This window comes from Macrotis lagotis, chromosome 1 (assembly GCF_037893015.1).
Source record: "Macrotis lagotis isolate mMagLag1 chromosome 1, bilby.v1.9.chrom.fasta, whole genome shotgun sequence".
Lineage (NCBI taxonomy): Eukaryota > Metazoa > Chordata > Mammalia > Peramelemorphia > Peramelidae > Macrotis > Macrotis lagotis.
The window spans coordinates 867,137,443-867,151,319 of NC_133658.1; the positions used below are offsets into that span (position 1 = coordinate 867,137,443).

The 13,877-nt window shown below is 39.1% G+C and overlaps 1 protein-coding gene across 3 annotated transcripts in view; it reads right to left on the reverse strand.

Moving 5' to 3' along the window:
• Positions 1–1,923: 1,923 nt before the first annotated feature.
• Positions 1,924–13,877, reverse strand: part of RCAN3 (RCAN family member 3) — a 35,960-nt gene continuing 24,006 nt past the window's right edge. For all 3 annotated transcript variants that reach the window (XM_074218112.1, XM_074218113.1, XM_074218114.1), the window contains exons 3-5: positions 10,316–10,489; positions 8,945–9,116; positions 1,924–6,906 (exon numbers count right to left, since the gene is read on the reverse strand). In XM_074218112.1, coding sequence (XP_074074213.1) covers positions 6,722–6,906; positions 8,945–9,116; positions 10,316–10,489 — 531 coding nt within the window. In that variant the 3' untranslated portion in view covers positions 1,924–6,721. The remainder of the gene's footprint in view (positions 6,907–8,944; positions 9,117–10,315; positions 10,490–13,877) is intronic.

The window sequence follows — 13,877 nt, forward strand, 5'->3', positions numbered from 1 at the left end:
TCTGACTCTGTGTGACCCTATTTGGTGTTTTCTTGGCAGATACTGGCTTTTCCAAATGATTTTAGAGATGAGGAAACTTAAGCAAACAGGGTGAAGTGATTTGACAAGGGTCACCCAGTTCATTAGTATCTGAAGTTGGATCCAAACTCAGGAAGATGAATCCTTCTGACTCCGGGGCTAGCATTCTATGTACTTTGGCGCCATCTAACTGCCCTAAATATATCTAAAGAGTTTTGTGAATGTAAAAGCATCATGTATTCATTATCATTTTTTTCTTAAGTTTCTGTTATTGTGATTTTGAACATAAAGGTAATGGTACCTAGCCTGACTCTACACTTTAGTTGGCTCTTTCTTTTTCATTACAAATAGAAATGTTTTTATTAAGTCAATTAAGTCAAACTGTTCCTGGAAAATTAAAGATCCTATTTTCACATGGAAATATAGTATGAATAGAACAGTCAGAAAACCTCTGTCCTAATCGTCTATCTGCCACTAAGTAGCTATATGACTTTGAAGAAGTGACAATACTCTCTGGAACTTTGCAATTTGTAATTTTGTACAGAGTGACTGGACCTAAATGATTTGAATGGAAATATGCCTAGATTTGCAATTTAACATCTTAGGTTTCATTTCTAGCTTTGCTACCTTCTTTCCATGCAAACTTAGGAAATCATCCAACCTCTGTGGGCTTTGATTTCCCTATTTGTAATAATTAAGGGATTGAAGCAGATTATTACTGTGGTAACTTCCAGCTCTACATTCTATGACCTCAGATCTAAGGTTCTTGCCTTAGATACTAAGATTTGTATCTTTGGCTATTTTTCTCCTCCAGATATAAAAATATCACCTTATTAAGAGCCAACAGTTCTAGAATTGAGGCAATTGACACAGTCACCATCACCATCAGACTCATATTCCTCTATGTGGTAGCAAAGAATTGGAAATCAAGGAGATGTCCATCAATTGGGGACTGATTGAACATGTTGTGGTATGTGGCTGTGATGGAATTATTGTGTAAAAATACATGATTGAACAGGCAGATTTCTTAAAAACCTGGAAAGACTTACACAAACTGATGCAAAGTGAAATCAGCAAAATCAGGAAAACATTGTACACAGGTATCAGCAACATTGTGTGATGATCTAATGTGAATAATTTGGCTATTCTCAGCAATACAATAATCAGGACAAAACTAAAGGATTTATGATGAAATGTGCTGTCTATCTCTAAGCAAAGAATAGCACCTTTTATCATAATTTTTTTCTTTACTTTCTTTTTATTTTCTTGTGGGGCTTTTTTTGGTCTGTGTTTTCTTTTACAACATAACTTACATGGAAATGTTTTTTGCATGACAACATATGTAAAATCATTTGTCTTCTCAATGAGGAGGGGACAAAAAGGGAGAAAATTTGGAATTCAAAATTTGAAAAGTGGATGCTAAAATTGTTTTTACATGTAATTGGGAAAAAATAAAATATTAAATAAAGTACTATCCGTATTTTACAGATGAGGAAATGTGAGCTCAGAAAAGTGTACACATATGCCTAAGGTTGCAGTTGTCAGTAAATGTCAGAACCTCTGAGGAGGCAAGGACCTCAGAATTGCCCAGCTCAAACTCTGCATTAAGCAGATATTTGCTTAGTAACATCTCTGATCAGAGGTCATCCAACTGAAGATAAAGGTATAGGACAGTTCACTGCATTTTTGGATAAAGCTTCCCAATCTCTGCCACCCCTAACTTTTTTTTTCTTTTTGCTTATTCTAAGTACAGCAGGAAATTCCCTCACTTTGAACAACTTTGGCAGAACCCTGGGAGATAGGGTAAAGGATTGTATCTCACACACTGTTTTTCTGTCTTAATTCAACATCACCTAATTATCATTGACCACATGATGAAATCACCACAAAGAACAATTCATTGGATTATTTTTAAAAAATTAACTTTATTTCTTAGTTCTGAAAAACAAAAATTTCTTAGCAGGAATCAGTAAGCTTCCAAAAGAATTACATTCTGCTTTTTGCTACCTTTACAACACAAAGTACATTGACTGGCCTTGCAGCACAGGATGCTCAATAGTTGCTTACAACACAGAAGACTGACTACATTTAAGACCATCACTCTGAGGACACTAAAATGTGGACAGTGTGTATGGGCATCGTTAACTGGTCTTTTAAAGTTCAATGACATACACCATACCTCCCAGGACCCTAGAGGAAAGGAGGGCCTCTCAAACAGAACACAAGTTCAAAGCCATAATCAGGAAAAACAATTACTCAATGCATGAAGTAAGGGATTAGAGCAGTCACATGGAAGGGGGTGAGCTGGGAATCGGGCAAAACACAGTAAAGAGACCTCTCTTCTTACGGGGCCATCTTAGGACAGGATGAGCAGTGGAAATGGACCTCAATATATCCTGTCAACACTCTTACTGGTTTTGACAAACTGCAGGAAGAGTAACAAAGAAATCATATGGCACAACAATGATCCTGTGACTGCCTTCCTTTCCCCCTTGTCTCATTCCCAAATCTTGGCCACTGGAGACTTTAAATGAGTGGAACAATAGGCAGACCCCCTTCCCCCCACGAACAGACAGATCTTTCATTATAATGAGGAGTTTCATTTGGGAAAAGACCCTCTAGGAGTACAAGAATTCATGATCCTGCTTCAAGAAGGGGTGGGGGAGAATAGCATTTATATAATGCCTCCTGGGAGCCCAGCTTTACAAATATTATCTCATTTGACTCCAGGAGTCCCCCTCCCTAGATCCCTCCTTCAGCAGGAAAGGCCTTCCCAACCGGGAAGCACTGGTGCCAGGAACCTTTTTGGTCAATGATTATAGTCATTACTGTCTTTCAGTTGGTTTTAACACATGCCAGTTATAACAAAGGTTTTTATCATAGAAAGTGCCTAACTCATATTACAAACATGATGACAGAAAGGGAATTATAGTATTGAGTCAATCTATCCAAACATTGAACTGAATCTTAAAGTCTTCTTTTCAATCATTCAAGGAATATCTGGTGAATGTTTATTACACAGATGGACTTCTCTAGATAAGAAGCTGCCCAACTCTCCACTCCCTTCCCTTGTCATGGCCAAGATAAATTTGGATTTTCAGTAATAGAAAATTAAATGCAAAATGTGCTCCCAGAGGGTGGGGCCATAGAAAGCAGGAAAAAATAAGTGGTTCTTGGAAATTTAATTTATGTCTTACAATATAAGATGCACAACTGTAGGGAAAAAAGGGAACAATAGCACCAGGAGATCATAGGGGATATTAGATTTCCTACTGCTTTTGTGCCCTAGTGATTCTCACTTTTTGACTCAAGCTACGATCTAAAAAAAGGCCAAGGGAGTCCAGGTAGCCTCAAATACATACTCAATCCCAAATGATTCTTAACTTTATTATCCATCAAGGTTTCCCTTTAAAGAGAGGCATGACCTCCCCAAATCAAATCTCTATCCTCTCTAAAACGTGAAACAAATTCCAGACTGTTTTACGATATGACCCCGAAAAACTTCCAAATAGCTTCAGGGTCTTATTCTATCACATCAAAGACATGTTTTCTGCATAATTTTACCTTAAAATCTTACCCCAGTTCTATTCTGAAAAGACCAATGTATACTGCTGGTGTGGTTGACAACTGGATGATGATATTTAAATAGACTCCCATTGAGCTCCATTGGACTGAACTGTAACATTAAAAAAATCCACAAAAAATCAAAGCTAGATTATTATTAGTTAAAAACTCACTAGCCAGTGACAGGTAAGACTGCATCTACAAACTGTCTTCTCTGGGGGGGGGGGGGGGGGGCTGCGGGAGGAGCTCTTATACCCTGTGAAAGGAGGAGGGACTCATCTTTGTTAAACTGTCTCAAGAGCATCAGGTCTCATTGTTGTCTCTTATAGAATTCTATGTAGGGGGGATTTCAAGTACTCTTGGGATGTAAATTAGGTAATTTCTTGACTAGCTTTCTGGAAATGCATCCACAGGGCCAAGCAACTGTTCTGAGGCTCCATGAGTCGGCTGCCTCCAAGACACCACTGGCAAGAGCCCGCTTGCAGGGAAGTAAAGGCAAATCCCTGGAGGACAAAGGGACTCCACACCTCTGGGTTCAGCGAAACCTCAATGCTGTCTCACTGAAAATATTCCTTCAACACCCACAATTCTGATTTACAAGATTATTTATACCCTTTAGAAGCCCTGTGGTAGCTCTTATCCTCCTAGAAAGAGTCTCTGTCACCTACTGAATGAACAAAGGGCTGAAAGGGTAACTTCCCTCTGAACTACTCTGGTAGATCACTCACTTTCTTTCTCTCCTCCCCCCCTACCCTAAGAAAAGTCACCTTTTTCTTTACCAGAATTCTCTAAATAAGTTGCTGCTCAAAGAGGGATCATAGACTGCAGAGAACACATAGCCATTAAAGTTATTCAGACTTGGGTACAAATGTTAACTTGGTTTATAACAACACAATTTCAGTAGCAAAAGATGTTGCAGAAATTTGGTAAAAGAAGAAAGTGGTGCATAGGAGAGTTCTTCATTTTTCAAGAGACTTCAGTTCTCTGAATGCATAATTGCCCCAAAGGCAGAAACTACAAGACCCATCAGGTTCCAAAGAGATTACAATAGTGAAAAACTGAAAGGTATGGATAATTTTGACTTAAACATTTACCTTGTGAAAATTTTGCTCTGGAATTGTTTATGGGCCCCTTTACAAAAAACACAAAATGCTGGCACTGGGAAAGATCTTCAAGAGCTTTAGTTGGACACCCTTCATTTTACAGATGAGGAAACAGAGACCTCTGTAAATGAAATGATTTGTCTCAGGATCTCGATGGCAGGACCAGAATTCAGCCTTTGGATTCTCTACCCAATGTCCTTTCCAAGGATGGAACAAGGGACTGCTTCGCTCAAAGCATTACTGGTAGTTAATTTAAAAAGAATTCACTTTTTAAAGTTTTTTGCTTCATCCAATATTCTCAAAAAAAGGGGGGGGTTTAGGGAGTGGGCAGCTGGTACAGTACAGCTCTTTCGAAGTCCTTCATTTTCACTGATATTATAATTGGCAGGTGAGGGTGGGGTGGAATGAAAATTAAAGCAACAAATATGATTACATGGATTGTGGTCACTGGGAAAATTGGGACAGAGTAAGAGTCTGAAAAAGTTCTCAAGTAGATTTAAAACATGTAGTTTTCTTACTCAGAGGACTCTAAACTGGTGCCTCCTGATAAAAGCAATAACTGGCACAGGCCTGAATTCAGATTGATGAAGTGAATTCACTAAATGGTTGCTAAATAAACTGTCAAATGCTGATCAGAATTCAAGAAGTTGCTGATTAATCACATATTTCTACCAAATTTACATTAGAATTTAACAATGATAGATTCCAGAAGCATATGTTTATGTATACATGTATGTGTCTAAGAAGTCTAATACAGATTTCAGAATGTGAAAGGACCAGAGACATATGAAAGGTTTCAAAAACAAAATGTCGGCAGTGAAACACAAGCCACAGAAATCTATCTTGCTCACATTAGGACAGGTAATGCTCAGCAAGAGGCACCAGAAACTTTTGGTGACCACTGATGGGCCCTTCCGAGGTGTTCTGCCTCTCAGAAGGATGCGTGGCACAGTTGAGAGTCATTCCTCTTAGAGAAAGAAAACTGAGAGGATATAGACTTATTTTCAAATTACAAACCATCTTCAGAAAATCTGTAGTCTCTTTTCCTCTGGATAATGGGACAGACATAACCAAACACACAGAACAGAAGGAACACTCAAGGACCACTGGTTAATACAACAGTAGAGAAGTTAACAGACTAACACTGAACAGCTCAACACATGATTTTACTCTAGACAGGAACACAGTTAGTTGCAAATGGCAATCTAGGATTAGCCATCTGACACCATGGTCAATCATGCCTACTGGCAAGGTGTCCCGCTTTGAAAGGGGCCGCCTGGGAGCTGGCCTCGAAGAGGGCATTTGCCTCAGGAAGGGGGGGGGTCTATGTAACTCTTCCCCCTAGACTTTCTGTTAAGGGAGAGGACTACAATATGCACATGGAGAGATGCCAAAGATTTCCACAATCAAGGTGAATTTGGCATTTCTTTCCAAAAGGTTGAAGGAAAAAATACTTTGAAATGGGCTGATTCATTTTCTATTAATTCTCTTAGACATTAGATTTCTAGTCGTGCAAAAATGTTAGTAGATACTGAATAGCATTATCATTTGATCAATATATCAATTAGAAGCTAATATACCAGTACAAAAATACCCACGCTGAACTGTTAAACTAGAGACTATGTTTTTAAATCCATAAAATGGTACTGTACTGGGTGAATATAGTTCCAGTTTTTGGTACCCCATGCTACATGATATTAGAGAAGTTAACAGTGCTGGAAAAAATAAAAAACCAACTTCCTAATTTTCCACTATTAAAATATGTCAGAGATGCTACAATGGGGAGGCTGTTACTATTCTTTAAATTAAAGTGCTGTTTAGAATATCACCTAAAATTTTGAATATGAAAGACAATCACTAGTAAAATCTGTTGTTACCCTGTACTATATAATGTACACGACTTTCGGACAGTCCAGGACTGCTAATCCACAGCAGCCGTCCCCCTCACACTCTTACTGACCTACACCAGTGGAGGGGGCAGAAATCTACTCTTCATCACCCAAATCAAGTGAGGTCATTCCTGGAGCTGTCCCCCTTCACAGTGTGCAGCCAAAAGCAGGGGGTTCATTCCGTATCATTGAAGGAGCTTCAGGACGCCTGGTGGGAGCAATTTTCTGTTTGGGATTTTTCATTTCTTCTTCCTCTTCAGTCTCACTTTCACAGACATGAACTACCACGCTTGGAGTAGACTCAGTGCCGGCATGAAGTTCATATTTCTCTCCTACAGAGGAATGAAAGTCAAGAGTGGGACAACAGGTTCCTTGAACATAAAACATTTGACTGTTTCACAAAACATGTGTAACAGAAGAGGAGTAATGAATATCATGGAATTAAAATAACCTGTTTACTTCAAGTTGCCTGAACTTTCCCCCTCTGATCATGAAGATGCTTCTAAATCTTTGCAACCTCGAAAGAAGACATTGAATGTGGAGGACCAGAGATCAACTTTTCTACTGCCATCCTTCTATGGGGGAGGCTCTGGCTATTTAAATAATGCCCTTTCAAATGGAATAGCCTGGTGCTCAGTAGGGCAGGAAAAAAAAGCTTTTGCATAAAGAAAAGAATTAAACCAACTGATAAAGAATGCCTCTTTCAAAGGTGAACTGTTTGGTGCCTGGAAGATGGAAGAAAAGAACTTTGGTTAAATAAAAGCTACTACAATCTAGGTGTAAAACAGTTTCCAGATAAACTTGTGGGGTCAGTCTCATCATAAAGGAAGCAGAATTGAAGGGTGGCAACATTTTGTGGAGCACACTGTTACATGTAAAAGTCTGACTGTTTAAAGACTTTTTAAAATAAAAAACAGATAATTTGTGAATATAAAGAAACAGCTGTTAAGGACACAGACTGTTTAAGCTGGAACTTTGTACATTGATAAAGGGCTCAATATAATACACTTAAATATTTGTAACTCCACTTTTGGGGGGTAGAGAAGAAGGAAATAAAGCAGATACCCACTGAAAATGGCTGGATAAGCCATGGTACATGAATGTGAGGGGATATGAACACTGTGCTGTAAGAAACAACAAATAACGATGAATATAGAGAATCACGGACAGCCACATGAGAGCTGATGCAAAATGAAGTTAGCAGAGCCAAGAACACAATACACCCAATGACTCTAATGACGTTAATAGAAATGGAAAACAAATGAATTACTACAAAGGACAAGTTTGGCCCCAAAGAAAAGCTCTAAAGGGATTTTCATCCATTCCTATGTAAGGCAGAGAAAAAAAAACTACAAATACCAGCTTTTTAATAGACTGATTGGTTTTGCTAAATTTTTTTCCTTTTTTTTTTGATGTGGTTATAAAGGATAGCACTCTGAGAAGGGAGATATGGGATGAAATTTAGGGTAAAAACTAAAATATTTGAATAAAAATTAATTTATTAAAGAAAAAATAGGCCGTCTTTGAAGCCTACAGAATGGTTAAGGCTCTCAGTTCATTTACAAGTAACTGTTTTGAGGCCTGGTGAGCGGTGGAGCACAGTGTGGGCTCAGCAGTCTAGGCCCCTGACCAGCACAACAGGAACTGAGCTCCCTGAGGCTGTGACTCGTTAATATAGGGATACTATAAGACACACAGTCACAGTCACTTGACGCTGTCTGATGCTCCTGAAATGTGAACAGTAGTTAGATTGTATGGGAACTGGAATGGACTAGTCTGTAAAAGACCTCTGCCTCAAACCAGTCTTTTGACAGATGAAGAAACTGGGTCTCAGAGAACAGTTAGCTTCCAAGGTCTCACAGCTAACTAGAGACAGGGTGGAGGCTCGAAGTCAAGTTTCTTAACTTATTGTTGTTTGTTCAGTCATTAAGCCATGCCCCACCCTGTGACTTCTGTGGACCATACTATTCTTGGGGTTTCTTGGCAAAGATACTGGAGTGATTTGCCATTTCTTTCTCCAGTAAATTAAGGTAATCAGGATTAAGTGACTTGCCCAGAGTTAAACAACTAGTAAGTGTCAAGTGACTGAGGCTGGATTTGAACTCAGGTACTCCTGACTCCAGGGCCAACGCATTCTCACTGCCACCAAACTGCCCCTACCCAGATCTTAAATGGTATTTCTTCTCTCCTTGTGAAGGGAGGTCAGAGGAGGTAGAGAAAGAGTCAAGGAAGATGTACAAATTGTGGATCAAACAATACAAGAAAGTTTCCCATGTCTACCTCATGCCACACGCAGCCCACGTGCTGGCGAAGCCCTCAATGCAACAGTTGCAAAAATGTCTCCAAACCGTGCAAGACCAAGGTCCTTACCAGGGCCCAGCTTGGAAACTGCACAAAGTAAGTCATAGTTGATGACAGGCATTGCATCTTCCCCCTGCTTCCAACCCACTGGAGGAGAAGCTGGGGGAGAGATCAGGAACTGCTTGGTAGGTTGCGGGGGGAGCAGGTAGGCTTTGTCTCCTGGTTCTCCAGACATTTGGACCTAGACGAGAAGAAGGAAGTAAGAGGGAGGACAAGAAAGGACCTGGTCACCTAGGATTCCCAGGCTTTCTATCAATCACACCAAATCAAGACACTAAATTCACACATCACTAATAAAAGGAAAATGGAAACCTCTTGTATAGCACTAAAATAAAGCTCCACCAAGGACAGGAGCCACTGTGTCTCCCCCTCCAGCTTAAAGATGGCTGGACCAAAGGAAAGGGGTACCTAGGTCTATTTCATTAGGTCCCCTGCTCAGAAGGATGGGGTTAAGTCAAGGAGTGGGACACAGACAATCTAATCACACAGAAAAAAAATCTACCATGTGAAATGTAAGACATTTAATATTCTTAATTCATGAAAGAGCAAAGGAAAAGAGATCTGAGTTCATTTTCAACTCTTAAGTGATTCCAGGACACCAATGGAGAAATTAAGATCATACATCCCATCAGTTCTGAATTAGCTACAGATACACAAGCCTCAGCAAAATTTAAATTTGAAAGTGTCTTCTCTTTTTTATCCACTGCCCCAGAAGCACAGAATGGGTCTTAGGTATCTCCATAAATCCTCTTATATCACAGAGAAAGCTCATGACTTGTCCAAGGTCAATAGTGAATGGCAGAGATGAGGTTCAAGCTTCCTAGATACACACGCTTGTGGAGGAAGAAGGGACCACAGATTAGCTGGTCTGTCTTCTTCATTTTGTGCACAGAGGGATGTCTTGTTTGAGGTCACACAAGTAGTCAGAGCAGAGCTGGGAACCAACCACACACCTAGTCTGGGGCTCTTTCATGAGGTCACAGATGTGGAGTTTGGCAGGACCACAAAAAAGACAGCCAGTCTGCCCCTCCACATTTTAGGGGTGGGGAAACTTAGAAAATTAAGGCCCTTTGCCTAAAGTCACAGATTTGACCTTAGACAGCTAATGGCACATTGAACAGCGGGGCTGGAAATCCCTAAGTTCCAATCTAGCCTCACATTTATTCGCAAGTGACTTAACTGCTCTCTGCCCCCTTTTCCTCATCTGGAAAAATGGGGATCAGAACATCTCCCAGTCTTGCTGTGAGGATCCAATGAGGTAAAGAGTTGGCGCACAGCGAGAGCCATCTATTTACTTCCTCCCTCCACCCAGAAAGAGATCTCTTATAAACTGGAGATAAAGAAAAGTTTACAGGATGACACAATCTGCACCTTATGTACCTGGGCAAAGTAGAGCTTCAGCTTCTTCCCGGCAAAGTCTGTCTCGTGCAGCTCTATTCGAGCTCTTGCTGCTGCTTCAGGTTTGCTGAAATTTATTCTGACTCTTCTAAAGCTTTTAAATAACTGAAATGTAACTTGGTCATCATAGATTGTAAAAAGTGCTTCAAATCTCTCCTAAAATAAGAGAAAAACTATATTTAATGAGATGAATTAAAATTCCCTGGAAATACAGAGTCTATTATGAACAGTTTTATACTTAAAGATAGTTAAAAATTTTTTTCTTTTATTTTTCCAATTACATGCAGTGGCAGTTTTTCAACATCCATACACTGGCAAATTTATGAATTCTACCTTCCCTCCCCTCCCCATGGTGGCAAACAATCTGATATAAGTTGTACACGTACCATCATGTTTAACATATTTCCATATTAATAATGCCGTGAAAGAGGAATTAGAACTAAAGGGGAAAAAAACCATGAGAAAGAAAGAAAAAACATATAAGAAATTTTAAAAAGTGAACATAGCATGCTTTGCTCTGCATTCAGACTCCAATAGTTTTTGGGTTTGGGGTTTTTTTGGGGGGGATGTGGATGTCATTTTCCATAACAGGTCCCTCAGGGGTACTAAAATACACGTTTATACTAAAAGATAATTAAACTATTTATATTAGTATCATTTTCACTTTCACAAGTGAACTCTTTTTCCAGATCCATGGGACTCTTTCATTAAGTTTCTAATTTTTGAGATTCTCCCACCAGCCCTCATTTTACAATATGCCTTGGAGAGACACCCTTATTTGATGTTAAATTATATTTGTAAGTCCCCCCCCCCCCCCCAGCAGGGATTGTGTCTTATTTAACCTCTCTTATATAGCCCTCAATCCCCAGGATGATGTTTAAAACTCACAGGAGACCAGAGGGACTGGCCAAGGGAAGGGTCCACTCAAGGCACTAGTACTTCTTAGCAAATTTCTTAGAGCTGCCTACCCCTCCAGATGGGCAGAACCTAAGGCCCTTGTGATTATGATACTAATATCTCACACCAGATCATTCAGTGAAAGCTGATTTTCTATAAAATATGATAATTAGACAATTTCTATTTGGTAAAAATATATCTGGATCAAAACTGAAAACAAAATTTGCTCAGATTCCTCCTTGTTAATGAATTAGGATATAGAAAAGTTTCATTTCAATTATACAAAAATAATAAACATTATATTTCTTGGTCAGTTACCTTCATTGTTTTCCATCAGAAATTGGTTTCTGTTCAAGAATCATATAAAAATGGAATTTTATTGTTATGTATATAGCACCTATATAGATGTATAGAAATTTCTACAGCTGAGGGGAAACATTTCCCCTAAATTTGCACATTCCCATTTGTGACATTTCCCTAGTCTCCAGAAAAGTCTGAGTTCAAATATCTATTCCTTGATTACTTAAACAGTACATCAGAAAAAAAAATTAATTTCAAAAAGAAAATGCATTACCCTCCAAATTAAATCAGACTCATATCATAACAAATAGACCAAGACGCAACCAGATTCATGTTGCTCAGATCTGTGACTCACAGATAAATGAATGAGAACATTTTCATGATTTAGAAATTGGTATACGAAAAAGGAACACAGTGATTGAAAATGCTAATATGTCCAAAATTTAATAATCATCATTTGTGTACCTTTCCTTTACTTGTCATCATTAATATCATCCCCCAAATGAGCTGAATTTATCTTTCTTGTTTAGAAAATACTAAAGCTGTGATTGTGAAATATCAAGTCAATACATTAATGATATCTTATTTTAGAAGCATCTGATGAGCTCTAAGTAAGAATTCAAATACCTGTGGGAGATAGGAAATATTCACATTGAATAAACTGAAAAATGAGTCAAGGAAGACTCTCATGGAACACTTAAATAAATAAATAAATAATACATAATTTATATCTTCTATTTACTCTTTTATATATTACAAATCATACATATAAAATAATAATCAACTCTCTTCAGTTTTTACAACAACAAATAACCACAATAAGCATTTTTGACAGCACTTTAAGGTTTGCAAAAACCGCATAACAACATAAAGTGTGTGTTCCTCACAACAATCCTGGGAGGGAAGTGCCCTTATTATTCCCATTTTACAGTGAAGGGAACTGAGGGGTTACCTGCCAGGGTCACTCAGCTAGGAAGTGTTTGAAGTTAGACTGACTTCAGGAATTCCTGACTCTGGATCCTATGTCACCTCTCTATATAGTTTTTGCACGGCAATGGGGTTAAGTGGATTGCCCAAAGCCACACAGCTAGGTAATTATTAAGTGTCTGAGTCCAAATTTGAACTCAGGTCCTCCTGATTCCAGGGCTGGTGCTCTATCCACTGTGCCACCTAGCTGCCCCATCACCTCTATATTTTTAAGAGTCAAACCCACTGCAAAACTAATCTTTGTAATTCTTATTTCCCCACCATTGGGGAAGTATCATGTCTTAGAGGATGGGGAGTCAGCCTCAAAGCCAGGAAGTTCAGGTTCAAGTTCGGCTTCTGAAGCATAGGGGCTGGCCCCCAGTAGGTACTCTAAAGCCCTGGACAGCTCTCTGAGAGCCCTGCCTTGGGAGGGAGTTCTCGATGCCAATGAAATCATAGGTCCAGCTCCCTCTTAGTGACTTTTCCATGGTGATGGCATGGACCACAGATCCATTGATCCTGTGAAGTCTATTTCTCCTTAGTTCCATTCTCCCTTAGCATCTCCCAGCAACTCCCACTGTGCCGAGGCTTTACGTGCAGGTGCCCACAGAGCCTAGGATCCTCCTCAGATCCTGTGGGCACCACATCCCACTCTGCTGATCCAGAAGGAATTCAGGAGATGGGGCCTCTGGCTCCTTCTCCTTCTATGAACAGAAAGCTAAGAGCAAACCAGCTCTGATCTGGTCCCAGGGAAGGTCTCAGCTGCCTTTGCCCTCACTGTCTCCTTCACACTATGATAAGGGGTATCCATAAGATTTGCTCTATACAACTGTACACGGCATTTTGTTGAGTTGGTTTTAGTTGTGTCTGACTCTGTGGGACCCTGTTTGGTTCTGGAATGGTTTCTCATTGCCTTCTCCAGCTCACTTTACACATGATGATGTGAGGCAAATGGTGACTCACCCAGGGTCACACCTCTAGTTAGTACCTAAAGTTGGATTTGAACATAGAAGGATGACTCTTTTGACTTCAGATCCTGTGCTCTGTTCTGTTTAGAGTATATCCAATCCAAATATAAAGCTATTTAGACAAATCAAATTTTATTTTGTCATCTAATTTCTTATCAGGAATCCAAGGCAGGAATTTCTTAATTTAATATGCATGATTTAAGATACTGCTAAGATATTTGCTGACATAAAACTAACACTATTTTTTGTGCCTTTTTTATTTTTATTTATATTTATTTTATTTTTGTACAAATGTTTTTTATCCATTATTCAAATATTCTTGTTTAAGAGTAAACATAATACCCCCTCCCCCCAAAAATATAGACCCTCATGAGCAATAGAGTAAAGGAAAGAGGAAAAAATTAAAATTAAAA